This window comes from Natrix helvetica, assembly GCF_964273705.1.
Source record: "Natrix helvetica genome assembly, chromosome: 2".
Taxonomy (NCBI): domain Eukaryota; kingdom Metazoa; phylum Chordata; class Lepidosauria; order Squamata; family Natricidae; genus Natrix; species Natrix helvetica.
The window spans coordinates 244,300,800-244,327,282 of record NC_138552.1 but is presented as its reverse complement, the minus strand read 5'-3'; the positions used below and the strand labels follow the sequence as shown (position 1 = coordinate 244,327,282).

Here is a 26,483-nt window from a genome sequence, read left to right as displayed (position 1 = left end):
AACAAGCAGGTAAATGGAATTTCATGTTAAAATAGTAAGAAGCAGGTGGGAGGTGGGAGAAAGAACAAAGAGGCACAAAATAAAAAACAAATTCACAAGGTACGGTAGAAATAAAGTGCTTACGTGCAGAAAGGAAAGGTGGAATTCCTCATCTTACATTTTCTGATCTGGTAAATGATGTGATGTGCAATTAGAAAAGACCCACTCATGCCTGCCTCCATACAAATTGCAAACAGCAAACGTAAAAGATGAAGATATGGAAAACCTCAAGCTAGAAATCATAGATCTTGGAAACTAATGCTATTAACCCAACCAACATATTCTTTTGCTAAATTCTGAAAACACTCTGGCCACTTTCCAGACAAGACTCCAAAGTCAGTTGACAACAAAAGTAGAATTTGAAAAAAAGTAAAAAAAAAAGACATCAAACAACACTACATCAATAAAACAAGTATATCAACATCTCACATGAAACACAATCCTTTCAGCTTCACAAATAATCTCTAGATCAGGGCTGTCAAATTCATGGCCCGGATGCATCATGCGCTGGCCACGCCCATGCCCGGTTTAGCAAAGGGACAAAAAGTTGTGATACGACACGTGACGACATGAGTTTGACACCCCTGCTTTAGATCATCATGTTCCCACCCAAAGGAAGAAAATTCTGAATGGTAAAGAAAATTCTAAATGCTAAAAAATTCACGGGTAAGAATAAAAACCCTAGCTTTCATACTCGGATGGCTGGGACAACTGGAATAAAATGAATGGGAAAGGAGAGGTGCTGAAAATGGGGTTGATCCATCAGCAGTTTCTCTTTTGCTCTTCCCCCCATCATCTCATGCAAAATTTACACCCACCCCATTTGTGGTGACTCAAATCTGGATCAAGACACCACACATTTTATATTACTTTTTATTAAAGATGCACCGAAAGAAACCTTCAAGAGCTTTCAACCACTACAAAGAGTGCCAAGATTTTTAGCCAAGAAAACGCAAGTAGATATAGATACCTGTGCTTCTACCTTCATTTGAATTCTGTGGATGAACTATGACCTGGTCCCGCTCTTCTATTTGTCCATCAGTTACTGGCATACAGTAACTGGCATTACTTTCATTGCATTAGGGTTTTTTCTTTTCTTTCATGGAAATTCTTTCTTTTATGGAAATTAGGTCACTGTGTTGTTCTACGTGACTGAAACTCATTAAGTTAAACTTCCTTATCTTCCAGAGCTTAAAGGTACAGGAAAGCGAATACAAAACCAATGCAAACGTTACTTCTTTCCCCCTATCTCATTTCTATAAAATATTTGCCACTGCAAGAGGCCTGCTATTTCTTATCATTCTGTCTTCCTATACGATCATTTGTTTTATTTTCTCTTTCTGAAACTGGCTATTAGGTGGTTGTGCTTTGTAATAAAAGGACAGTTGTTATACACTGCTATGTGTCTGACTCCTGCAATGAAAACAAAAACAAAGGGTGCAAAGCTAAAAATAAAGTATCCAATTGTGTACAATGTTTTGATGTGATTTAGGTTTTAACCATAAGTGTTATACTTCCTACTTTCTCTGACTTCTCAGACTAGAATCAGGGAGAACCAGGTTCTAATTCATCCTCAACCATGGAAGCTCACAATGGGACTTTTGGCCAGTCTCACTCCCTCAAAGCAAAGCTACTTTACAGGTTTATAGTTGTGAGGGCAGATAGGAGAAGGGAGCATTTGCTGTATATTCTATATAGAAGACAAGATGTAAATCTAATACATATTTCAATTAGCATGCCAATACTGTCATGTAGGAAACACCCAGTTATGAAAGCTCCACAGATGATAAATACTGGTAGGACAGATATGGCAGTTCAATTTGTAAGTCAGGTTGTAAAGTCAACCATGATTTCCTCTTAGCCATATTTTAACTAATTAAACTGTTTGATTGACACTGTTTGTCAATCTTAGCCATTTTAAGATGTATAGACTTCAACTTCCAGAATTCCCCAGCTAGCATTGCCCTAAAGTTTCTGAGTCAACCTTGAATCAGTGAGACTCGAACTGCTGAAGTGCTAGCAGTCAGCATAATTAGCCTGCAATACTGCATTCTAACCACTGTGCCACCCATGGCTCAAATGCACAAGCTGCTGGGGCATTGCAAGCAAAAAAGCAAATCTAACATGGGAACTAAAGTCCAAGTATCTGAAAGGCACCTGGTTGTTTATCTTTGATTATTTCCTCCATTCAATCACTTAGATAGACAGTGATAGATCAGTGATTTCACAGTAGCTAAACACTTGAGTTTGGACACAGATGTGCATCTCAAGAATCTCTCTTTCAAACATCTTACATGACATTAATCCACTTCCACGTCTGTTGCAAAAGCAAACAAAATAAAAATCACTGCAATCTAGTGCTTATCCAGATTTACAAAGCCGTGATCAGACCAAACGAAACATCTAATACAACGGAGTATTTAAATGGCCCCATGCTTCAGATATCACATTATTATACTGACACCTCTGATAAAGGCTACTTGTATTCCTGAGACCAGAGTGACATAACAACCTGCAAGAAAATGCAGCTTATGTACCCATAGAAAAAGTGGTAGTTCAACACAGACCACAATCTGTATAAAGTGGCAGTACGTTTTTCTTCTCCACTCCAATACAAAGGAATATTTGCCATGGCAAGTTAATATGAAGGAAGACAGAGGACAGAAAGCTTAAAACCAAGGAGAGATGAATATGCAGTATAGATAGGGATAGATATAAATCAGAAAGAAACCAACAGAAAACCTGAATATAATAGTCTTTGGCATGAGCTGCTGGTTGCTTATTCCATAAATGACAGCAACACTAAAAAACACTTCCTCCAAGTGGAACCAGGAGGAAAAAGCAAGTTTCTGGAAACCAATTTTCTCATTCTGGTTTGTTAACCAAAGTCAAGTTAGAAATTGAGAAGTCCTACGGGGCTTGCCAATAATTTATAAAGCCTTGTACAAATGTCTAAACCTAAACTGTAGATTTTAGACTACAGTGGGAAACACCTGATTTTCATGCCGTTCCTTCTCATCTGATTCATTTCAAGCATTCTTTGACTGTCTTTCAATGAGAGATTTCCAAGACATCTACAAAAAAGAATGTTTCCTCTTTTTTTGTATCTCTGGCATACCCATGAAGAAAACACATTACAACTAGAGTTATAATCTTTGATTCTGCTATATGGGCAATGAGCAGATGGAGAATAAATAATACAATGGTCTCAAACAGACAAACAAACGAACCCATGACAAATACATAAATAACCTAATCCAAAAACACGACCACTTGACATTTATTGCAGCCAGCCAGAATTTCCCAAAGATATGTACTTACTCTGTGCAGATTTTGTTTTGTTTGTAAAACTTGTGCTTCGCAGCAAAGAGCCGTGAAATGTACTTGGCATTTTCAAGGTCATCCTTTTAAAGCAGAAAAGGTGGGAGGGAGAGAACAGGGAAAAAGAAGGAAAGAATAACATTGAATTTCACTGGGACAAACATAACAAAGAGTTATATAACACTGACCATGTTCCTCTGAAATATTCAGTAGGGAGAATGTTTTGCAGAAAAATAGATACAAAAATCCCAGGTTTAGCATCATTCAAGTTATCGTAGATCAGGGATACTAGTGCAATCTTGCCATACCATCTGGCTCCAAAACTGGGCTAAAGAATAAATAAGGCTGCTGCATTATTAAACTTGAGCAGGTCTTTGCCAGTTCTGTGGCTCAGAAGTGAATGTAATTGGCTCAAAGTTTCCCAAAGGCAGAGCAGTATGAAAATGCAGAGAACAACTTTCTCTAAACTAGGAAATTTATACATTGGGGAGATCAGGTTCAATCAGCATGTAGCCACTGGCCTGCTGAGTCTGGCCACTTCTGACCAGCTGATGGTCACTGCTCAATGGGAGACTGCTAACAGATACCTGGCACTGCCCTCTTCAGCCCTCATCTCCATTCATTTACTGACAGCCAAATGCCCAGCACAAAGCCCCCAACTCAATCAGTAAATACATAACTAATGTTGGGTTACAGTTTTAGTGCAAAATTCAACTTAAAGGGGCTTTTGAAATAAAAGGGATGTGGATATCTTTTATTATAATTGTATACTTCAAAAAGGTGGGAAGAAATGCTTTTATTATAATTTTATACTTCAAAAAGTCGTGAACTTCCAAGCTGTTAAAGCCAAACATAAAGGGAGAGAATGCCTATTTAACTGAGTGTTCCTCCCATTTTTTCAAACTTTATTTAAAAGAGCCTTGCTGGTGCAATGGTTAGAATGCAGCATTGAGGGCTATCTCTACCCACAGCCTGGAGTTTGATCCTGATGGGCTTGAGGTTGATTCAGCCTTCCATCCTTCTGAGGTCAGTAAAATGAGGGCCCAGATTATTGGGGGGAAATATGCTGACTTTGCAAACAGCTCCGAGAGTGCTGTAAAGCACTACGGGGTGGTATATAACTCTAAGTGCTATTGCTATTATTTGGTAGGGTTAGTGCAGTGCCAATTCGTATTGCAGCTTCTCTCCAAAGGTAAATTGAAGACAGCAAGACTTTTTCAATTTTGCTACACCTGGTTAACATCCCTGGAAGAAGGCTACTGCTCTCTATCATATAGAATACCTAGGTGATGTAAACATTCATGAGAACGACGTGGAAATTCCCACTTGAGTGGAACGTCTCTCTCTCTCTGAAAAGGAACGAACAAGATGCTTTGCTTCTGTGGAGCCATCAGTATGGTTCTAAGTTCTAAGAATTGCCACATTTTCTTGTTGTCTTTGGCTATAGAAGCTTTATTGCAATCTATCACTGGGCTCAGGATATGTCACTTTTATCATTATTAATTATTATGATTCTGAGACTGATCTTTTATCATTTGCCTACCGTATGAAACAGTACAGTTTCTTCTTTGTTAACCAATTCTACAACAATTGAAGACTTGTTGTGTGTTATATTTCCAATATCATTCCACCTATAGAAAAAATAACATGGTTTTAAACGGGGTAATTTCATTGTAAAAATATTTCATTTGGCTATCCATTACGTAAATATTTAATTTGTCAATCCCTTACACACACACACACACACACAATTTTGATCCTCCTCTCTCTTTTTTTCAAAATATTTTAATGTTTGCGTTCCTTTGGCAAAGAGATTATTTCATCTTACTGAATATGCAAGAGCTATTACTGGTATTTTTCGGAGTATAAGATGCACCAAGATTTTGAAGAGGCAAATAAAAAAAATGTTTTGCACTCTGCAGACATCCCAAAAAACGGCCCGTTTTTCATGAAAATGGGCCCCTTTTGTTGTCAAACAAAGGACATGGATAGCCTTAGGAGTGCTTATAGAGTGCTTCTGGGGCAAAAATGAGCAAAAGTGGCCTGTTTTTCACTCATTTCTGCCCTCCCCAGTCCCCAGGAGCACTCTGGAAGCCTTTTAAAGGCTGTGCATGGCCATTTTTGCAAAGGGGGCAGAATTTCGGGAGGCAAAGAATGCTGTATTCAGTTATAAGATGCACCCAGATTTTCGTTCTCTTTTTTGAGGGAAAAAGATGTGCCTTATACTCCGAAAAATACTGTACTTTCCAGAATTGCCACCCAGCATTGCCTAAAAAGATTGATTTGGGGGACATGAGTGCTATAACTATTTAAATAAAGAAAGTTGACATAAGCTACATGTTCAGAATATTTGTTTTATTACAAGAAGAAATATTCACAAATCATTTAATTGCTCTAGATATAATTATGAATCCAGGTAATTTTATTGCATATACAGTGTAATCACAAATCTTGATCCTTTCAGAAGCAAAGATAAACCAATGGAAATCTAGGTGTGTTTTTATGGTTGTTAGACTTCTTGAAGGAAAAAAATTAACTGAATGACAAAGGAAACATAAATAAGATCTGGTATATTCATTTTTAAAGATTATGTTTTTTCTCTGTCTATAAACTATGACTAATAATAAGCTAATTATTCCAAAGAACACCAATACAATATAAGCAAATGTATTATTATAAGCAAAGCACTTTGGATTCTCATTGATTTCAGTGGATAAAATCTAAACCATAATATATACCAGCGATGGCGAACCTTCTTTGGCTCGCGTGCCATAAGTGGGGGGAGCGCGGGGGGGGGGTCGTGTGCAGGCGTGCTGCATCCATAATGCAATGCGCGACCCCCCAGTGCGTATGCGCGCACTACAGGCGCTTCCCCATTTTTTGCATGCTTTTTTTGCCCTCCCCAAGCTCCAGAGGCTTTATAGGAGCCTGAGGAGGGCGAAAACAGCCTCCCCAACCCCTAGAAGCCCTCTGGAGGCTTGAGGGACCTTCAGGACGCTTCCCTGAAGCCTCCAGAGCAGTCAAAACGAACCTCCGAGGGCTTGAGGGACCTTCAGGATGCTTCCCTGAAGCCTCCGGAGCAGTCAAAACAACCCTCTGAGCAAATCGGAAGTCACTTCCGGTTTGCTCGGAGGGTCGTTTTGAGTGCTCCAAAGGCTTGAGGGTCCTTCAGGACTCTTTCCTGAAGCCTCTGGAACAGTCAAAACGACCCTCTGAGCAAACTGGAAGTCTGTTCCCGAACTTCCGGTTTGCCCGTAGGGCCGTTTTTTGAGCTCCAGAGGCTTCAGGGAAGCTCATGAAGCCTCCGGAAGGCCTCCGGGGGAGGGCGGGGGAGGCTCTTTTTGTCCTCCCCAGGCTCCTATAAAGGCTCTGGAGCCTGGGGAGGGCGAAAAATGGCTTTAAAAAAGGGTGAACTCATCTGACAAATGGCTCCGTATGCCACCTGTGGCACGCGTGCCATAGGTTCGCCATCACTGATATATACCAAACCTGTTGAGTCAGATCAATGGGTTATCAAGTCAAGTATGCTGCTTCCCCTATGCATCTTGACAGCACAGTATAAGGGAAATTACTCTTCCCTACATTGTTACCCCCTACTGAAACCAACTCAAAGTTTCAAATGCATTTTGATCTAGTTTTGGTCAGATCAAATGCAAAATTCCTTCAATCTTACTTTTACCTGTAGTTCACTGTGGATCTTCCCATTGGGTTCTTTAGAAAAATCCCCATGCAGAAAATTCCAAGATGAAAGTCATTTCCTTGATTGTCCTGCACAGAAAGTTAAAATGTACATCAAAATAACTTTAGCTCAAATTCTAATCTCTGAAAATGTAAAGATTCCAATCTTTTGATTAAAACCGCTACGCGGTTCCAGCTTTTACTAGCAGTCACTTGCATCAGATATTTGTTGGCTTGAATTGTCATATAATGTTGATAAAACAAATCAGCGGGGAAAATCCTGGCCTTGCATGTCATGTTGAAAATAAATGGCTGGAAATGGCTTGCTTTTTTTTTCTTTTAAAAGCATCTGAGAAACATTGCTGGATCTATAGTGCATCAGAATTAGATTATAAGTAGTCCTCGACTTACAACAATTTGTTTAGTGACCGTTCAAAGTTACAAAGGCACAAAGAAACAAGAAAAAGTGGCTTAAGATTGACCCTCACATTTATGACTATTGCACATCCCCATGATCACATGACCAAAATGTGGATGTTTGGTAACCAGCAACGCTCTCTACTTGGGGCTGCCCTTGAAGAGCACCCGGAGGCTTCAGCTGGTCCAGAATGCGGCCGCGCGGGTTATCATAGGGGTACCTAGGTGCTCCCATGTTACACCCCTTTTAGGCGGCCTGCACTGGTTACCGGTTGTCTTCCGGGTGCGATTCAAGGTACTAATTATGACCTTTAAAGCGCTCCATGGCTTAGGCCCAGGGTACCTGCGAGACCACCTACTGCCACCAATAGCCTCCCACCTTCCAGTACGATCCCACAGAGTTGGCCTCCTCAGGGTGCCGTCGGCCAGACAGTGTTGGCTGGTGACCCCCAGGGGGAGAGCCTTCTCTGTGGGAGCGCCTTCCCTCTGGAATGAGCTGCCCCCGGAGCTTCGCATAATCCCTGACCTCCGGTCCTTCCGACGCGCCCTAAAAAGTTGGCTTTTCCAGCAAGCCGGCCTGGCCTGTTAATTTTATTTAATTTTTAAAATGTGAGTGTTATATAAATTGGGTTTGTTTTTTGGACTGTTTCTAATTTCCTTTTAACTTTTGTACTATGTGTTTTTTAATGCTGTACGCCGCCCTGAGTCCTTGGGAGAAGGGCGGCATATAAATCTAATAAATCCAATCCAATCCAATCCATGCATCTACAAAGGTTGCAGCATCCCGGGGTCATGAGATTGCCACTTGCAACTTTCCCAGGCAGTTTCCAATAAGCAAAGCCAATGGAGGAAGCTGAATTCACTTAACAACCATGGGATTTATTTAACAACTATAGTAATTCGCTTATGAATTTGCCTCGCTTAACAACAAAAATTCTGGTCTCAACTGTGCTGGTAAGTCAAAAACTACCCCTACTGGTGAAGCTCAAATCATTATTTTTATGTAATTTATGTAAGTAGCCCATACACCTTATGTTTTGGCATCTCTCCCTTTGGTCTTGTGTAGCCCTGCAATGGCACATGCTTTGGCACTACCATAAATGTCAGTCGCCAATCATAATTACCTCCAAAATGATAAAACGTACATCACAACTTCCCAATTCAAGCCCCAACCTTTTGCCCTTATGGCACAATTTTGTGCAAAAAGGATGGAGCTCTTGTTATGATAAAAGTTTTGTCACTTGTCCCCTTCTCTTTTCTGGGTTCTTGCCAAATATCACTCATGCGAATCAGAATACAAATTTTGTTACAGAATTGCTTGCTAGAGAACAGAATTTTAAATCTCCTATACATCTTGCATTTGGTAAGTCAGCTAAAAGTTGAAAGTGGAATGGGAAAGGAGATGCTAATTTCTACCCTTTGCTGCAAAAAGTCATTAACTTTGATGCAGACTGTCACAAGATCTAAACCACAGGAGCTACCCAAAATGTTTATTTACTTCTATCCCTCCAAGCTATTTTGAGAATTGTCCTGATTCTTTCTATCAGCTGCAGCAGAATCAGGATTGATCTTGAGCTAGGATGTGCCTTAGGGTAGAAATGGAATTGCCCATAGCACCTAAAGCAATGGCGTGGTTCCATAGCCAACACAAGGAGGGGGAAATGTGTTTCCTAAAGCTACAAAAGGCAATAATTTGAATTATTCTGCATGCACGCAATAATTATTATTGCTACAGGGTAAAAATGTGTGAATTATCAAAGGGGAAAAATCATATTAAGATGATTATTACAGGAAAAAAGTACAAAGGGAAAATACTGATTGAATTTTTTTAAAAAAAAACATGCAAGAATGTTAATTTTATTTTACACACACACACACACAGAGCATACACAGCTCCACTTGCACGAGCGACAGGCACTCTTCTCTCACGTTCACAGCTGCATCACTGAAGTATGATTTCAATCTGAATTTCCCTAGAAATTCTGATACCTTAATCACAACAACATATTAATTCTCAAAGGTAATAGCAGAGATTGGCTGCAGCAGGATTGGTCCCAAGCCCTAAACAGAAACAAAAACTTTTCATCCCTTCTTCCTCCTCCACTAATAATCATCTATTCCAGTGGTTCTCAACCTGTGGGTCGGGATCCCTTTGGGGGTCAAATGACCCTTTCACAGGGGTCGCCTAAGACCATTGGAAAACACATATTTTCGATGGTCTTAGGAACCGAGATACCAATTTTATGGTTGGGTGGGGGGGTCACCACAACATGAGGAACTGTATTAAAGGGTCGCGGCATTGGGAAGGTTGAGAACCACTGATCTATTCAGATGTTTTTACTTCACCAATATAGTATAAGCCTTAATCCCTTACCTTCACAGGAAAGCTTTCCTGCCCAAATCCATCTAGTCGTTCCACTTCCCTGATGTAAAGCAATTCTGCTTCTGCTGCAGAAAGGCTGCTGCAAATAAAATTAACAGAAATATCATACAGGGTTATTGAAAAGGCCAAAGATTTTAACATCCTCTTTGCTTTGAATTTATTTTCTTAATCAAGTTACATGGCTGCTCATCTTTCAAGGATGACTGTGGACAGCTAACATTTTTTTTTTAAAAAAAAAGCCCTCTCATAATATAAAAAGAATTAAAAACTGGTAACAGCTATTGGGGACAACATACAAGTAATCATTATCAAATTGTCTTGGATAATTACAATATTCATGTATCTTTTGTCTATCAGCTTATCCAAATATTGTAAACACATGCTAAATCTGAGCAAAATCAAAGGAAATATTATAAGGGTTCAGATGCATGTAACCTAGTTTCAAGATGTCATTGAGTTAACTTCTATATAAGCTAAACGAGTATTTCAGTGTACTATGTGCCACTCATTCAGCAAATAGCTTTAGGCAGTCTACCACTTTATCCTATCGCCTTATCAATAATACAAGGACAAAAACATGTACTCCCCTTATAATCAGTAATTTGCATGAAAATTGACAAAAATCCGAAATGTTCAGCCAAAACAGTTCCCTCATATCACAGCAAAATTAATGATTTGCCCCAGAGTGGCCAAATACCTTTGAGAAATCTTGCAAGAAGAGCATCAGAGAAACTCTGTGCCCTCATTGTTTCTTCCCTTAATCTTTTACAAGACTCATTTAACTAACATGACTGACATGGGAACAGACATTCTTTTCGAGACATGAAGTTCCAATCCACATAAAGTTACTACGTGCGTTAGAAAAATAGTTAATTGTAAGAAATAGCCTATTGACTGAATAGTAATTTATATTGACAGCAATGAAATGTTAATAATTTGGGAATCAAACCTATGATTTTTGTGTTCCTGGACTACCTTCTGAATCAATTCTTCCAAAATGGCTTCATTTTGAATCAAATCCTGCAAAATAAAATGACAATAAAAAACTCTGTTTATTATGGAAAAAGGAATTCAAGGAATCAATGCCTTTAATTTGCTTTTATTTATGCATTTAGACCATTTGCATGCCCCCCTTAATCACACAGCGATTCTAAATGGCGTTAAAAGATCAAGAAAATAACAGTTACAAACAAAAAGGAACTGACTTACTAAAAGAGTACAGGATGCACAAAGGGGAGGTTAACAACACATACTATTCCTCACAAAATTATCATAAGGAAATCTCAAAGGTGTTTTTTTCAAGAGGCAACTGGACTTTCTGGTTTTTCTTTGAAGACATTTTGCTTTTCATCCAATAAGCTTCTTCAGTTGAAGAGCTGAAGAAGCTTCTTGGACGAGAACTGAAACGTGAAGGCCCACAGGGTGCTTAGATCTGGCCTGACAACAGCAGAACCAGCCCGTGGTGCCTCTGCCAGCGAAAATGCAGCCCAAGAGGGCCACATACAGCCTCCCCCAGGCTATATTTTCACTGGCAAAGGGCTGCAGGAGGCTGTAAGGCAGTGGTGTCCAAACTTGGCAACTTTAAGACTTGTGGACTTCAACTCCCAGAATTCCCCAGCCAGCACAAGTCTTAAAGTTGCCAAGTTTGGACACCCCTGCTGTAAGGGTTGAAAACGGAGCCTGTGCAGGCCGTCTGCGGCCTCCCCGAGCTCCATTTTCACTGGCAGGAGGCTGCAGGATGCTGTCACAGCTGAAAACGGAGCCTTGATGAGTAACATGGAGCTGGCCAGCCCCCCCCCCCCCCCAGCATCAAACATAACCCTCAATGAAATTGAGCGGTGCTGAATGAAATCGAGTTTGATGCCTCTGCAGTAGATAATCTTGCCCAGCAGCCTTTTGTGTATGTTGAATAGGACTGCTTATTCAAATATAACATCTTATGCCAAGTTTATGAAAATAAAATTTAAAGGCTTCATTTCTGTGATGGAACAAAGAGCTTCAAGTTTTAAGGAAACTTTACTGCAATCAATTATTGGTTTGTGTAACTATCTTTTATTTGCTCCCAAGAAACAAAATGATTCAGTTACATACTCTTAACACAAAGTTACAATAAATCAAACTTTCTAATACATCAGGATCCATTTGGGAATGGTAGAAGAGTGAAGAAAATATTCAAATATTTAAAAAGTTAGGAGAGGAAAAAGTTGAACAATTCAAACAGGTCTACAAACTAACTGAGCAAACATGAACTGTATCACTTTAATGCAAGGGGCAAAGAGCTCTTCCTTGAACAAAATCCTGAAGATAAACTCATCTTTCCTGATAAACATTTTAAGCAGTCCAACAGAAAATCCTACTCCACAAATAACTAAATAAGACACTTTAAATTTAGCCATACATTTGAAAGCCATCTGATTTTAAATAACTATGTACTTATCTGTACCCCAAAACAAACTTTAAAGCAGTGTTTTTTTCAAAGTGGGCAACTTTAAAATGTATGACTTCAACTCCCGTAATTCACTAACCAGTATGCTGGCTGGGGAGTTCTGGGAGTTGAAGTCATGCATTTTAAATTGCATGACTGTGAAAATCAGACAAAGGCAGAAGGAAATCAATGTAATTTAAAACCAGTCCTCTTAAGCCATGCTTGTTGCAAGGCAAACCAGCAACTGCTATCCCAAGGCATTAACCATTTTACTGGGAAAACAGGAAATTGCTTTAGGTCATCTCATATGATTGGCCCAATTAGCTCAATAGGTCTGTACCAGTCTTCTTTAACTTGGCATGCTCTAGTATGACGGGAATCTTGGCAGATTCTAATTATCCAACATATACTAGATTGCAGAGTGCTAATTTGCAGACCTCCAGAGCTTTGAAGAGGGTCTTTCTCAGCTGTACTTAATAGAGGTGAAGGACTGGCAATTGTTCTCACTTACTAGGTTGTAAACAATGCTCCTGGGCATGATAATTTATTTCTAAAACTAAATATATCCTACAGTAAAAAAGCACAAAAAATTATAATAGCTTATTAATAGTGAACTGACTAGAACTTCCAACATCGGGTAGGGGGGAAGAATGTGGAAGATCTATTTTTAATTGTTGGCCATATATGACCAAAAGTACTGCAATCTATGTTATTTGGAAAATGTCATACCTATATTATTTACTAACCATAGGGCAGTGATGGCGAACCTTTCCAGCACCGAGTGCCCAAACTGGAAGGTGTGTTAATGTGTGTGCATGTGTGTGCACTGCAGCACTGGAAACCTGAAGACCAGCTGACCGGAGCACACATGCTTGATTTTTGGACCATTTTTTGGGATGTTTTTCGCTGAAAACGACCAGAAAAACAATCTGCTTTTTGGCTGTATTTGGGAGTGTTTTCAGGGCGTTTTCCAGCGCTCCAGCTCCCGCGTAAGACCAGCTATGCATGTGTGCACCGGAAACCAGAAGTGCAGCTGGAAACGGCATGCGTACCCACAGATAGGGCTCTGCCTGCCACCTCTGGCACACGTGCCATAGGTTCACCATCATACCCATAGGGTGTCATACCTATAATAACCATTATCAAGAATCATACCTTTAGCTTTAAACATGGTTTTCGTGTGCCATATGTAAAAACGATGGGTACAATGAATGATACAAATAAAACATAAACATCCATTTTTTCCTTTTCTTTCTTTCTTTCTTTCTTTCTTTCTTTCTTTTTCTTTCTTTCTTTCTTTCATTCTTTCTCTTTCTTTCTTTCATCTTTCTTTCTTTCTCTTTCTCTCTCTTTCTTCTCTCTCCTTTCCTTTTCTTTCTAATACTGTTGATGGAATGCTTCACAGGTGTGTATTTATACTTAAATCAAAATGCCTAACTTCTTGTTCGCGGGGTCCTCCCCATAATATTTGTTCCTGACATTGAAAAATGTAAAACAATGAGAATGAAAAATGGCACTGTACGTGCCTGTACATAGCTACACACCTGTGAGCTGTTCTGTGTACATAACTTTGTTCCTTTCACTGCTGAAGAAATGTTGTTTCACACATTCTGAAGCAGTACAAGATAAAATAAAACAAAAGTGCAAAATACAATGCAAGTTGTATTCAATCCCACTGTGCCCACTCAACAGGCTTGCTATTAATTAACTAAAATAGCCCTTATATTTAATTTATTACAGTGGGCATTTGTTGTTAAAGAACAAGTGTAGCTAAAACTACTTCTTAGAGCAGACTGGATTAGCTACTTGATTAATTAATTGTCAGCATGTAAAAAACAGCATCATTTTAACTTCAAGAGTTACCTAGGAGGTTGCTGACAATGAGAGATTTACTTTAATACTAGATATGATAGAGTGATTACATCCACTATCTGTTTCAGAGTATAGACACACATTAAAGATTAATATTCAGGTCTTGGCATCCATCCAAGACTTGAATATCACTTTTTCTTTTCTAAGCAAATCACTTTTTCTTTTTAACAGAATCAAAACCATTCTACAAAGTATGTTCCATATTCTCCTGACCTTCTCTGGAGATAGACATAGAGGTTTCGATGAATTATATACCAGTAATTAGTATCTTAAAGAAAATGGTACATTCCTTACAACAGAAGAATGTTTACCCACCCTTATTCTTCATTTGTTACGATCCTTTGTATGGAGAGTTCTACATTTCAAAGAAGGGCTGTTTATTATCATTGGTGTAAATGATTGACTTGAAATTACTGAAAGCTGCTAAGAGGCAGGTAACTTTGTTGGCCTGGGGCATGGGAAATATTTTTGTACTGATTTTTTTTCTTTTACTTTAGAGAAAAATGGACTAACTTTTGATAAAGTAACAATATATTGATATATAGTCCATATCCTTGTAAATGTACATTGTAATTTCCATGCAGTTTTTTTCATGCAGGTTATACATACTCATTTTCACTATGTCTTGATTGCTAAATACATATTATTGATTATAGCAAAGTATACAGTTATCCTTTTTTTTTCTTTTGAAATTGTTTACATGGAAATAGGAATGATTTTGGCAAACAGAAAGCAGTACTCAAAGTGAATTGGCTTGCCTTTCCATTTCCAGCCATGTTCTTGGAAACACAGCTTCAAACAACAACAGGAAAGTCCCTGTTGCCATGATTGCTTGTTTAAAAAAATGAACATCTATAGTCATACAGGGATATTGTCAAGTATTGCAAACTTAACATTCTTGATTTGACACAAATTGGGGAAGTTATTACACATGTTAAGAGTACAAGGTAGCATTCCATATGACTATTACAAACTGTTTGTAAAATAGGTAGGCTCTGAGTCACCAAGTGAATTGAGTAATGGTAGATTATAATCTGAGTTGCCCCATTATTAATCCAACACTTTAACCACTATATCACATTAACTCTCAGTTTATAATCCACCTTTCTTTCAGGACCTCAAGTAAACATTCATAATTCCTCCTTCTACTTCCAGTGATTATAAACCTCACCCAATAAGTTGACACAGATACGGCTGGTTTTCAACAACTTCATCACTGGACTACACTGGTTGCCCAATCTTAACATTCCTTCGTTTGTACCACATTTAAGTTTAATATTATTTCTAATCTTTGTTACACATCATAGCAATACTTATAATATATATACACACATACACACACACACACACACACACACACACACATATGCTGGTTTTGTTGTATTCGGGTCTTTTCCTGTGTAAGATTTTAATCTTACACGGGAAAAGACCCGAATACAACCAAACCAGCATACCTACACCTGTGAAAATTTACGAAAACATACATACATACATACATACATACATACATACATACATACATCTATATATATATATACACACACACACACACATATATATTCCATACATTGCCAATTTACCAGTAAAGAATCGTCTCTTTTGACTGCAGTGGAATACAAATTCAATAAATAAATACATGAAGAGGGATGGTAAGAAGATGCTGAGTAAACTCACCACAGGAAACAAAACATACCGCCGGAGATCACGAGAATCAAAATGAGGGTAATCTCCAAAGCCAACTGGATGGGGAAAAAGAAAGAGGAATGAGAAATAAATTGCTTCAGCTTTTTCTGCATATGAAACTCTTTCCTAGAAGGTTCTTTTACAGCTTAACCTGGAGGAAGGAGGGATATTCAATATTTAGGTTGAAATCCTTGACTATGAAGACACAAAACCGTTCATCTCATCTAAAAAGTACAGCCATGAGATCATGGGGCTAGTATTCATTGTTTTCTTGAAGGGGATTTAGATCTTTCAAATGGGTGAGGGGGACAAAAAATCATATTTGAATTCCTTCCTTTTCCTATTTTATACATTAACAGTGCTGGATTATTCTTCAGAAGCAGTAGAGACCTGTTTGAAATTCAGTTGTAATTCCGTGATGACAGAAATAATTTCCACTGTATACTTGAGGAAGGATACATGCTTAAACATTTCCAATGGTTCCAAAGAAGTTTTTGATGAAAAATGGACAAAAGTAAAGGTTTCCCTATGTTAGTGGAAGTCTTCCCATTGATCAACCAATTTCACCCCAGTGACGTGCGGTGAGGTTTATGACTGGTGAGGCACTGACACAGTGCTGGGTTTCAAATATTTTTAGACTTGTGGACTTCAACTCCCAGAATTCCACAGCCAGGCATGCTCAGTTCCAATTTAAAGCGACAACATTTGTTTTTCTCCTTTGCTCCTTCTTTCTTTTTCTTTTTCTTCTCCTTCCCCTCCTTCCTCCCTCTCTCCCTTCCTCCCCCTCTCTCAGACACAGACACAGACACAGACACACACACACACACAGAAGTTGGATTGGACTATCTCTCCTACCCCTTCCTTCTCTCACTCACTCTCAAACAAACCCCCCCACACACAAAAGTTCGATTGGATATCTTTTCCAGTGGCTTGAAAGCAGCTCCTCTGCCATCCCCCCCCCATTCCCCTGCTGCCTTTCCCAAACACCTCCACCATTGCAAATGCGGCCTGCTGTCTGGGTGGGAAATGCCTGGAACACAATAAAGCCCACCCACCACCTCCTGCTGGCAGGCTGGGGTGAGAGGAGAGGCAGAGAAGCTGGAGGGGAGCTGAGAGCCTTCCAAAAGAAAGAGGCTGGGGGGGGGGAGTGTGTGTACTACAGCATGGCTCTTTGCCTGGCTTCCTGCCTCCTCCTGTGGTCTCCTCAGTGCTCGCTTGTGCTGTCCCTCCCCAAGTGTAGTTTGATTGCAGGTGGAGCCACGTTGCCTTTTCAAACTTGTAATCAGTGAAGCTGGGCTAGATTTTTATATAGTTTTATCCAGCTGTGTGTGTGTGAGAGAGAAATGAATGGGGGCCTGGGGAGGAAGTCACTACACTTGGGGAGGGAGAGCACCAGTGAGGTTAAGCAGAGTCATCCACGGTGAGGCAGCAACTAGCTCAGCTTTTTCCTTTTACTTTTTTTTTTCATGATGAGAGTGGTGAGGCTGTGCCTCACCTGCCTCACCTGACTGCACGTCACTGTTTCACCCTATATTTCACTTGCATTCAACTTAGAATGACATTCCTATAAAATATTTCCTTTGCTTTATGTAAGTTTATCATTATAAATATACATTTTTTAAAAATAACCAATAAATACAAACTTGTTGAAAACACTAAGGTGGTATGTATACAAACAATACAAATGATAGACTAAAGAAAAACTTTTAGGAATTCTCTGTGTGTATTTAAGAACAATAGCTTAAAATAAAAATGTGAGCATATGGATTTATAAATTCACATCATTCTGATAATAAAGACATATTTCATTTCAATCCGTAATCAAGGTTTTGCAAATACTATTTGAGAAAATATACTTCATTTAATTGATACATGGAACAATGATTTCATCTATGATAAAGCTGTAGCTAATTTTAGAGATGCAAACATCCTTTCCTAGTTTATACTAAACATTCATTTGTGACTTTGAGAAAATAACCCACCATTTTTAAAAGCAATGAATTAGTTTAAATTCTGGTTAGTGAGAACAAACCACAAGCAGAAACCACCTCTTCCCTAATGCATTCCCTTAACCATAGTTTATGCAATCTATAGCTTTCCAAGTTAGATTTCTGGGAAATTTTAATCTTCCTCTAGTGTGCCAAAAGAGTGAAGGGAAGTTTGCAAGCCTAAGCTTTATAAATGTGGTAGGAAATTTGTTACTGTATTTTTCAGAGTATAAGACCCACTTTTTTTCCTCCTAAAAGAGGCTGAAAATTTGGGTGCGTCTTATACTCCGAATGTAGCCCCCCCCACCCGCCAGCCCCTACTTTCAGCCTCCGTACGTCCTCTTCCTGGCTGCAGAGATTGCCATCGACAATGGCTTGTGTTTTTGGGCTCCGCACGTTGCGTTTTCAGCTGCCAAATGCTCGACACGTGGTGCCCAAAAGGGCTACCCGTAACAGCTGCTGCCTTCTCTTACCCCTTCCCCACTTTCCCTGATTTGGTCACTGGAGCTCCCTGTTAGGGATGTAAAAGGTTCTCTGTTTGATAAGGGATGCATTATGAATTGTATCTTAAACCTAAAAAATGTACTGTATTTTGTGTTAAAGAAAAACATAAATCATTATTGTGATGTTTATGGATTGAGAATGTGAAGTTGTGTGTAAATACATTGGCAACCCAAGAGGGGAGAATGTTAGGGATGTAACCCTAGGCTTGGCTTGGCAATGTATATAAGCCATGATTGTAACAAATGTATCTATTACTTTAAATGCTTAACAGATGTAATTGGTTTGTTACCTCAAGCAGCCATAAGAGGCAGCCAGAATGGCTGTTAGCTCTCTGTTTTGTTAGAAGCTGATCGGTGTATACTGAGGTATTGTGGTTTGCTAATGTTTAGCTATATTTTGTGTGTTAGACTGACTACTTTGATAACTGAATTACTGAACCGTGTATGACTTGGACTGTTAACCGGACTCTGAATACCTCTATATTTCTACATAGTAAACTACTATATTTTTATACTATTCAGTGTCTCTGTATGCTGGTTTGTGCGTGTTATTCCATATCACCCTCATTACGCTTTTCTGCATACTCGCTCTCCCAACGGAGAGCTTAATTACTTAACACTCCCTCCGAGGATCAGCTGTGCTTTTGAAGCTGTTTTCAGCCCAAACACGAGCTAAGCGATCTTCCATGCTTTGCCTGCTTTTCTAATTGCTGCTCCCTCCGACAATCAGCTCTGCTTTAGAAGCACAGCCCCAATCATCCCCAACCTCAAAACGAATGAGCGAACTAATGTGCTGAAGCTGACCAGGCTAAGGACTAGCCAGATGAATACCTGGTAGGCAGAATCCCCCCTATTTTACTCCCAAAAAAACTAAGGTGCATCTTATACTCCAAAAATACGGTATATTAAGTTTTTAAAATCCATTGCTTAAACACATTATATTTGCAGAAATCCATTGAATACATGCAAAATATATGAGAAATGGTAGAAGCAGAACAGAAGATAGCATAGCTAAAGTGATACTTTAACTCAGCTTCTAATGTTGCAGTGCTGGAGGAAAAAGACATGAACCATGAATTTAAGCCCCATCCTATTTATTTCTAACTCTGATCCACTATTCTTTTTCTAATGCAGTTCACTAATAAATTTGGATGAGTATCCGACTTATGGCATTGGTACAAAAATAATTATTTGCATGCTATGTTAGGATATTACAAGTTCTCAAACTAAAATGCATCTTAATGATTTTCATCCTCAGTATCTTGCAAGAAGCCTAAGAATTTCCGCTTCAGTAAAAAGAAAAAAATGGTTGATTCAAATGAATGACTCATTCATTTCAGGAATTATTGCCACTTAATGCCACTAATGTTTCCAAAATACACAGTATTAAGCTTTTAAGAATGCAGTTCAGTGTCAATATTCTTCCTAGGGGGTTGCCATCTCCAGTTTAACAGGAATGTATTGTTATACTTAAATAAATAGATAAGAGGCGAAAGAATGGGCAGATGTACTCACTGTACCTTGAGCTGCCAATGTAGCTTGAACGGCCAGTGCAGCCAACCTTATCCCTTGTTCAAAGGAAGATCGCAATCGTCCATCAATAACATCTTTTTTTACTTGAAGATAATACTGGTACCTGCGAACAAGGGACAGAACAGAATGAAACCGAGAGTACAATTTTTGTTCTCAATACGTTTTAAGTATTGATAGGGCTGTTCTGTATAAATAAAAGGAATATTGAAGGTGATACTTATGATGAAATCAAGGACGCATTATATTTTGTATAAGTAGGCAAGGATGACTCTTTCACCCTGACCAAAAAAATTATTATTTTTTTAATGGCGTATCTGCATGGCAGTATTGAAAGGGTTTGAACAATACCATCTCTTAACTTTGGAGAATATGTATTCTGATATCATCTTAGTCTTCTCTCTAATGAGGTCAATATCAGACAGTACCATCAGAAATTAAAAGCAAAACTGGGCATTTTGATACCAATTTAATTGAGAAGCATCTGTTAAACATTAAAGGATTTCCTTGGGTGAGCGATGTAATTATCTATAAAGAGGTTAGGAAGATTGACTTGCCTATGTCTTGGTTATAATTGAAACAAAAAGAATCTGCCTTTACAACACTGTTTATGAATTTTGCAATTTCTATTAATATTGTAAGGTGATCCTGTGATCTTCCACAACTGAGGTTTTATTTTGCATGTGCAAAAAACAATAGAAAAGTCTAGAAAAAGTAAATCCTACATGCATAAAATATGCTAATCAATTTCAATTTCTAACCAAAAGTATTACTTTTTGTAAATGCCCTTTTCCTATCATCTTCAAACTTAAGAATATGTTGAATTGGCTAGAAGAAACTTCCATTCAAATTAATGGGATTTATTTTTTAGTTAACATGAATAATTTATACCAATCATCAGTAAATCAATTGGAGCAATTAAAATGTTTCACTTTTTTAAAGAAAAGCATTGCCAATTAATCAGGTAATTTTTAAAATAACCCAGTTTTTCAATTGGCTGAGGGATTTAGTTTTTTTGCAAGCTTTTGGTTTAATCGATATAACCTAACACATGTTCACAATTTAAGATTCTCAAAACTTTAGGTCTGATCCCAGAGCCCCTAAAAGTTGTAATTTTTAATGTGATAAAAGGGGAGAATTATTAGAAACACCAGAGTTAAACTTTAGTTTAGTTCTTGTATTAGTCACAGCCACTTTCTAGGGTGCTATTACTTGCATATCATCCAAAGATTCAGGTTTTTTTTTTTAAAAAAGCATACTCTCCAATTAATTTTTTTGATTCAATTTAGATAATCCCCAATTCCAATTAATTCTGGGCAGTTCACAAATAAAAACACAAAAACAATATAAACCAAGCTCAATATTGCTCTGGACAAAATGATAATAGTAATTAAAAAAAACTGATATTCCTCCCTAAGAATTTTGCTCTGCCAAACATTTTCGATACTGTAATTTTACTACTGTACTGTATAGTACTGCTCTATACAGTATACTGCATTAGAAAAAGATACCATTCAGATACTAGTCAAATTAGCCTGGGTGGGTGGATGGGTGTAGTCTGCCACAAGAAAAGCACAATCCTACAAACCCTTGCCCTGCATATATACATGACTAAGATGCACATAATAGGATAAAACACAAAGATGTATTGCAATGATCACTGGAATGTTTGACCACTTTTTTGAGAGAGTAATTTCTTATTATCATCAGATGAGCGTAATTTGGTATCTAGAAACTCTATTGAACAGCAGCTTTGCTCTCCTTGTTATAAAATCCAAAGTCATGCTATACAATCTGTGAAACAGAGGCAGGCAAGCATCGGCCACTAGACAGCACTAAAGCACCAACAAGCCTGGCTTCTCCAGGTTGTAACAGTCACGGCATTATCACGAAGAAACGCTTCAAACCATCACCATTCATTGAGAAAGAAATCCTGGGAGCTTTCACAGAATGAGAATTTCCCAGGTATTTTAAAGGCTTTTGAAGAGTAGCCAAATGACAGTATGACGAATGACAAAAAGAAAAACACTGAGTAGCGTCTACACAAGCCCTTGTGGGGTTTTGGGGGGGAAGGGGGGGGAGAGCGAGAGAATGGGTCTGGGTTTTTAAATTATGTTAAGTTATAGATTGTTTTACTGTGGTTTATCGAACACCATTGTGTGCACTAGGCAAAACCACAGAATCTGGCTTACGAACCTAACTGGCTGAATTGAACGAGTTGGTTGTGTGTTTTTAGGGTCACCATATCCTGGGTGAAATAAGAAAAAAAGAATCAATTCAAGGCAAAGCTTTGCAGTCAGTAGAGACTCGAACCCAAGTCCAGAATATCTTCTCTACTAAACAAGTTTCATGGAGCTTCCTTGGTTGTGTCACTTTTATTTTTATTTTTGAGTAGAATATACATGGCTTTATTATCAATAATACGAACACAGATTGTCAGTCTCATTTCGTGGGAAGCATGTAAGAGTGGAAAACAAGTCCAAACAAAGGCATAATTGCAAGATGGCTTTTTTCCTTTAGCAGACAACACGAGTTGTAAACTTATGCATTATCAGATGCATATCACTGTATTTACAGTCAAATGACAGGATTGTAACAGAGAGGCAGAAGAAGGCAAAGTGTTTATCTAAGGTAATTTGGTGCCTTCAGGCTGAACCAGCCAGGATCAGAACGCCAGTGAGATTTTTCACTCCTACTCAGATAATCTTTGATTTACAACCAAATTTGGGATCACAATTTTCATTGCCAAGCGATGCAGTCATTAAGTGTATTGCACCCAATATTATGACCTTTTTTCCAGCAATTATTAAAGCAAATAATTAAGTTTATCCAGCCTCTTGTGTTGATTTTGCTTGTAAAAAGTTCCCTGGGAAGGTCACCCTGCTACTGTCAAGCCTCAAGAACCAAGAAAGACAAGTGTTGCTCTTCCAAGCAATTTCTTTATTGTTACTTGCGAATGAATAGAAATCTCATAAGACTAGAAAGCAGTTATCTGCACAGGTAAAGGTTCCCCTCGCACATATGCGCTAGTCGTTCCCGACTCTAGGTGGCGGTGCTCATTTCCATTTCTGAGCTGAAGAGCCAGCACTGTCCGAAGACGTCTCTATGGTCATGTGGCCAGCATGACTAAACGCCAAAGGCACATGGAACACTGTTAACTTCCCATCAAAGGTGGCTCCTATTTTTCTACTTGCATTTTTAACCTGCTTTCAAACTGCTAGGTTGACAGAAGCGGGGACAAGTAACGGGAGCTCACTCCGTTATGTGGTGCTAGGGTTTCGAACTGGCAAACTGCTGACCTTTCTGATCGGCAAGCTCATCGTCTTAGCCACTGAACCACCGTGTCCCTTTAGTTATCTGCATAACTATACAGTAAATATACTCTGTGAACTGTTGGGGAAGAGGTCCTTCTTTACCTTTTTCCTGCATAGCAGGCATTGCAGGCTATGTTTTCACTTTGCCTTCTGGAAAAGAGCTCCTTGCTCCCACAGCTACATTCCACCACAGGAATACTGCAACTGTGGCAAACATATGCAAATTGCCAAGCACCTCCCCCTCCCAATTTTGATCATGTGACTGCAGGGATGCCATGCAGATTGTAAATGTGAGGACCAGTGGTAAATTGCTTTCTTCAATGCTACCCAAACAATTGTTAAACGAAGGGGTCAAGGTTATCATTTGTTTTCTCCCAAAATGAGCCTGGAAAGAAATGAATGGCAGAATCCCCGTGTAAAGCCAAGCAATGAAATCAGAGGGGTGCGTAACAGTTTGGTACGAATCTCAACACAAAACTTAACCCAGAAGTAAGGCAGAGAGATGTCTGCATGCAAAAGATTATTTGAGTGAGAAAAAAAACCTCCACTTCTCAGATCAAAATATCAATTCTCATTTCCCTCCCCCCCCCTCACACACACACACGTTTTCTGAGTTAGAATTCCAGCAGAAACTAACTTTAGGGTTTAATCTTCTGTTTAAATTGCAAGCAGACCCAAAGAGGTGGGGAAGATTTTTTAAAAAATCTTGCCAATAATATAGATCTGCATTTCTCAACCTGGGCAACTTTAAGATGTGTGCACTTCAATTCTTAGAATTCTTAAACTTGCTAAATTGAGAAACACCAATAGAGACCACTACAAATTTGGGGTAGTCTCCACTGAATTCACTACTTCTGAGTAGAAATAGATACCAGCCTTTGCCACATTAGCAAGGTCTGATGTTAATTAAGCAATAAGAGTAGTACTTTACTTACTGCCATAATGGAACCTGCTCATTACAGTTGTAAGTGGTGACGGTCACCCTCATGCCTGACCAAATTTTACAGTTTTAGTGTAAAATTTTACAACCATGTTATAAATTTTAAGCAAATTTCATGGTAGTAAAGCAGCTGCCTTGGTCATTAAGCAAGCAACCTGTTCCCTTAAGCAAATCAGTTGCTTACTATGGGCTGAAAATCAATGGAGAATCTGGTGAGAGTGTAAGCTTCTACCATCCATGCACTATCTGCAAGTCCATATCCGAAGGAAGGAAGGAAGGAAGGAAGGAAGGAAGGAAGGAAGGAAGGAAGGAAGGAAGGAAGGAAGGAAGGAAGGGAGGGAGGAAGGAAGGAAGGATTTATGATGCTCCCAATAGGGATGTTGATCAAACTCAATGGGGAAGTTGTTCCTACTCCCACTATTTTTTTGTCCACCAGTGGTCATTCTCTGTTTAGGTAAGGAAATATCTCTGAATCCTAATAATATCATGACATTAATTTCCTCTCACTTTTACTATGAACGCCTATGGAAAGGAGCACTGCTTTGCTTACTTAACTCCTGAAAACTATAATCTCCCTACCTGATCCATCTAGTTTCTATTGTTATTAGACACTGAAGGGAAGAGAATTAGGTTTCTCGTAATTCCAGAAGATCATTCCTTTTGAGATCCAGTTTGTTCAGCTTCCTATTGGCACGCCATGCCACAAAGGCTGGCTTCATGCAATGCTCTGAACCACAAAGTAGCTGACCTTGTTTTGGCCCAGCATCTTGACCAAGTAAAGTTTACATGGTTACATTTTGGTTCTGTTTTGTAAACCAAGATGATTAGGTTAATTCAGTATGCTTCCCTTAAACATAGTCAAGCATGTCACACAAACCATCATAATCAGTATCTTCCCTCTTAAATAGATGGATTTTGCATAGCAAGTTATGTTTTGGTTCTGAATAAAAATCTTCTGACTGCCCAACAAGTTACTGTTATTCATTTCTTGTAGCTCCCTTCCACTGAACTGCTCCTACGCACAACAGCTTCATCTTGTTCTCCACTTGCTTTGACTGTGAGGCCCTAGAATTCTATGGGGAAGTATATAAATCTAAGTTGCTTGCTTTCATAGCAAGGAAAACATTTTGGAAAAAAAATGCTTTGTAAAGCTTCTTCAGGGCTCAAAGCTTCCATGCTGCCTCTTAAATCTCCAAAACTAAAAAAAAAAAAATGCCTAAAAATATCAGACCAGCCCACTCAAGGGCTGAATTTAAGTTGCTTCTCAAAAAAGTCCTAGTGCCTCCTCTGTTTCAGGAGACCTTGCCAACAAAAATAGCCACTAAGACTGGGACACAAGGGAGAGAATGTTATCCTGAGGCTATTTGCCCTAAATTTGTGTCCTCTAACTAATAGGGTTTCTTTTTAAAAAGTATTCATTCCCATTGGTGTAACAGTGTGAATTGTACCTTCTCTGGAATAGAGTAAAAAGAAAACGAAATAAAAGAGGCATTTATTAAAATGTCTAAAGATAGTATGTAGAATTTTGAAAAGCATATAGTTTTGTAGCTAAAAGAAAGATGGAGTTTCAATCCAGTCCTTCTGTCCTTGGATGCTTGAATTAATTAGAGCAAATTACAAGGGAGTCTACCAACAATTTAGAAACACACAAAGCTCCCTTTTTGAGCCGCTTATAATTTAACCCAAATACCAGAGAAATATTCAGCATAATACCAGGAATGTCTATTTTTAAATAACATTTCACACTACAATTACTCTATTACTACTGATGAGAATAACATTACTAAGTATTTCTGGAACGGTCTCATTTGAACCTTACTTCTGTCCTGTTTCTCAAAGGTATTGTGAAACAAACCTCAACTGAAAATGAAATTGGGGGCAAGGTGACAGGATAAAAAAAACAAACATAGAGGCTCTCAGGAAATTAATTCCTAGACCCAGAAAAATGCAGTTAAAGGGGGGAAAGGTTTTTTTTTTGGGGGGGACGACGACACCGTTAGAATAAAATAAGTCAAAAGAAAAAAACTGTGTTAGACGCTTGTCCTGTCTCACATAAATGAACAAGAGGGCAGCTGAACAGTTTGTTCCAGACTAAATTTCCACTCAGAATAGGATTGCCTTGTTTTCTCATGCTATCGAAATTATCGTCAGTCTGTCTTTTCCTTTTGTTTGTCATGTAGCATGATATGTAAAATATTCACATCAATGTACAGACATATATTTAATGTACAGATTCGAAAATATCCATGGCACATATGTATTCTATCTCACTCCTAGCACAAACTATGCTATTTGTTGTTTTTTAGGGCTTTATATTTGATTGCTGCAACTTCAATCATTTATCTCTTGATCTGCTTATTTGTTTCCTTACATTGGTTTTTGCTGTATTT

The 26,483-nt window shown here is 38.6% G+C and overlaps 1 protein-coding gene across 3 annotated transcripts in view; it reads right to left on the bottom strand.

The window, feature by feature from the left end:
• Positions 1–26,483, bottom strand: part of PTPN14 (protein tyrosine phosphatase non-receptor type 14) — a 158,071-nt gene that overhangs the window by 25,370 nt on the left and 106,218 nt on the right. For 2 of the 3 annotated variants that reach the window (XM_081942194.1, XM_081942193.1), the window contains exons 4-10: positions 19,830–19,945; positions 15,810–15,874; positions 10,788–10,858; positions 9,830–9,917; positions 7,040–7,128; positions 4,904–4,991; positions 3,361–3,443 (exon numbers count right to left, since the gene is read on the bottom strand). In XM_081942194.1, the coding sequence (XP_081798320.1) occupies positions 3,361–3,443; positions 4,904–4,991; positions 7,040–7,128; positions 9,830–9,917; positions 10,788–10,858; positions 15,810–15,874; positions 19,830–19,945 (600 nt within the window). The remainder of the gene's footprint in view (positions 1–3,360; positions 3,444–4,903; positions 4,992–7,039; positions 7,129–9,829; positions 9,918–10,787; positions 10,859–15,809; positions 15,875–19,829; positions 19,946–26,483) is intronic. The other variant, XM_081942195.1, reaches the window with a different exon arrangement.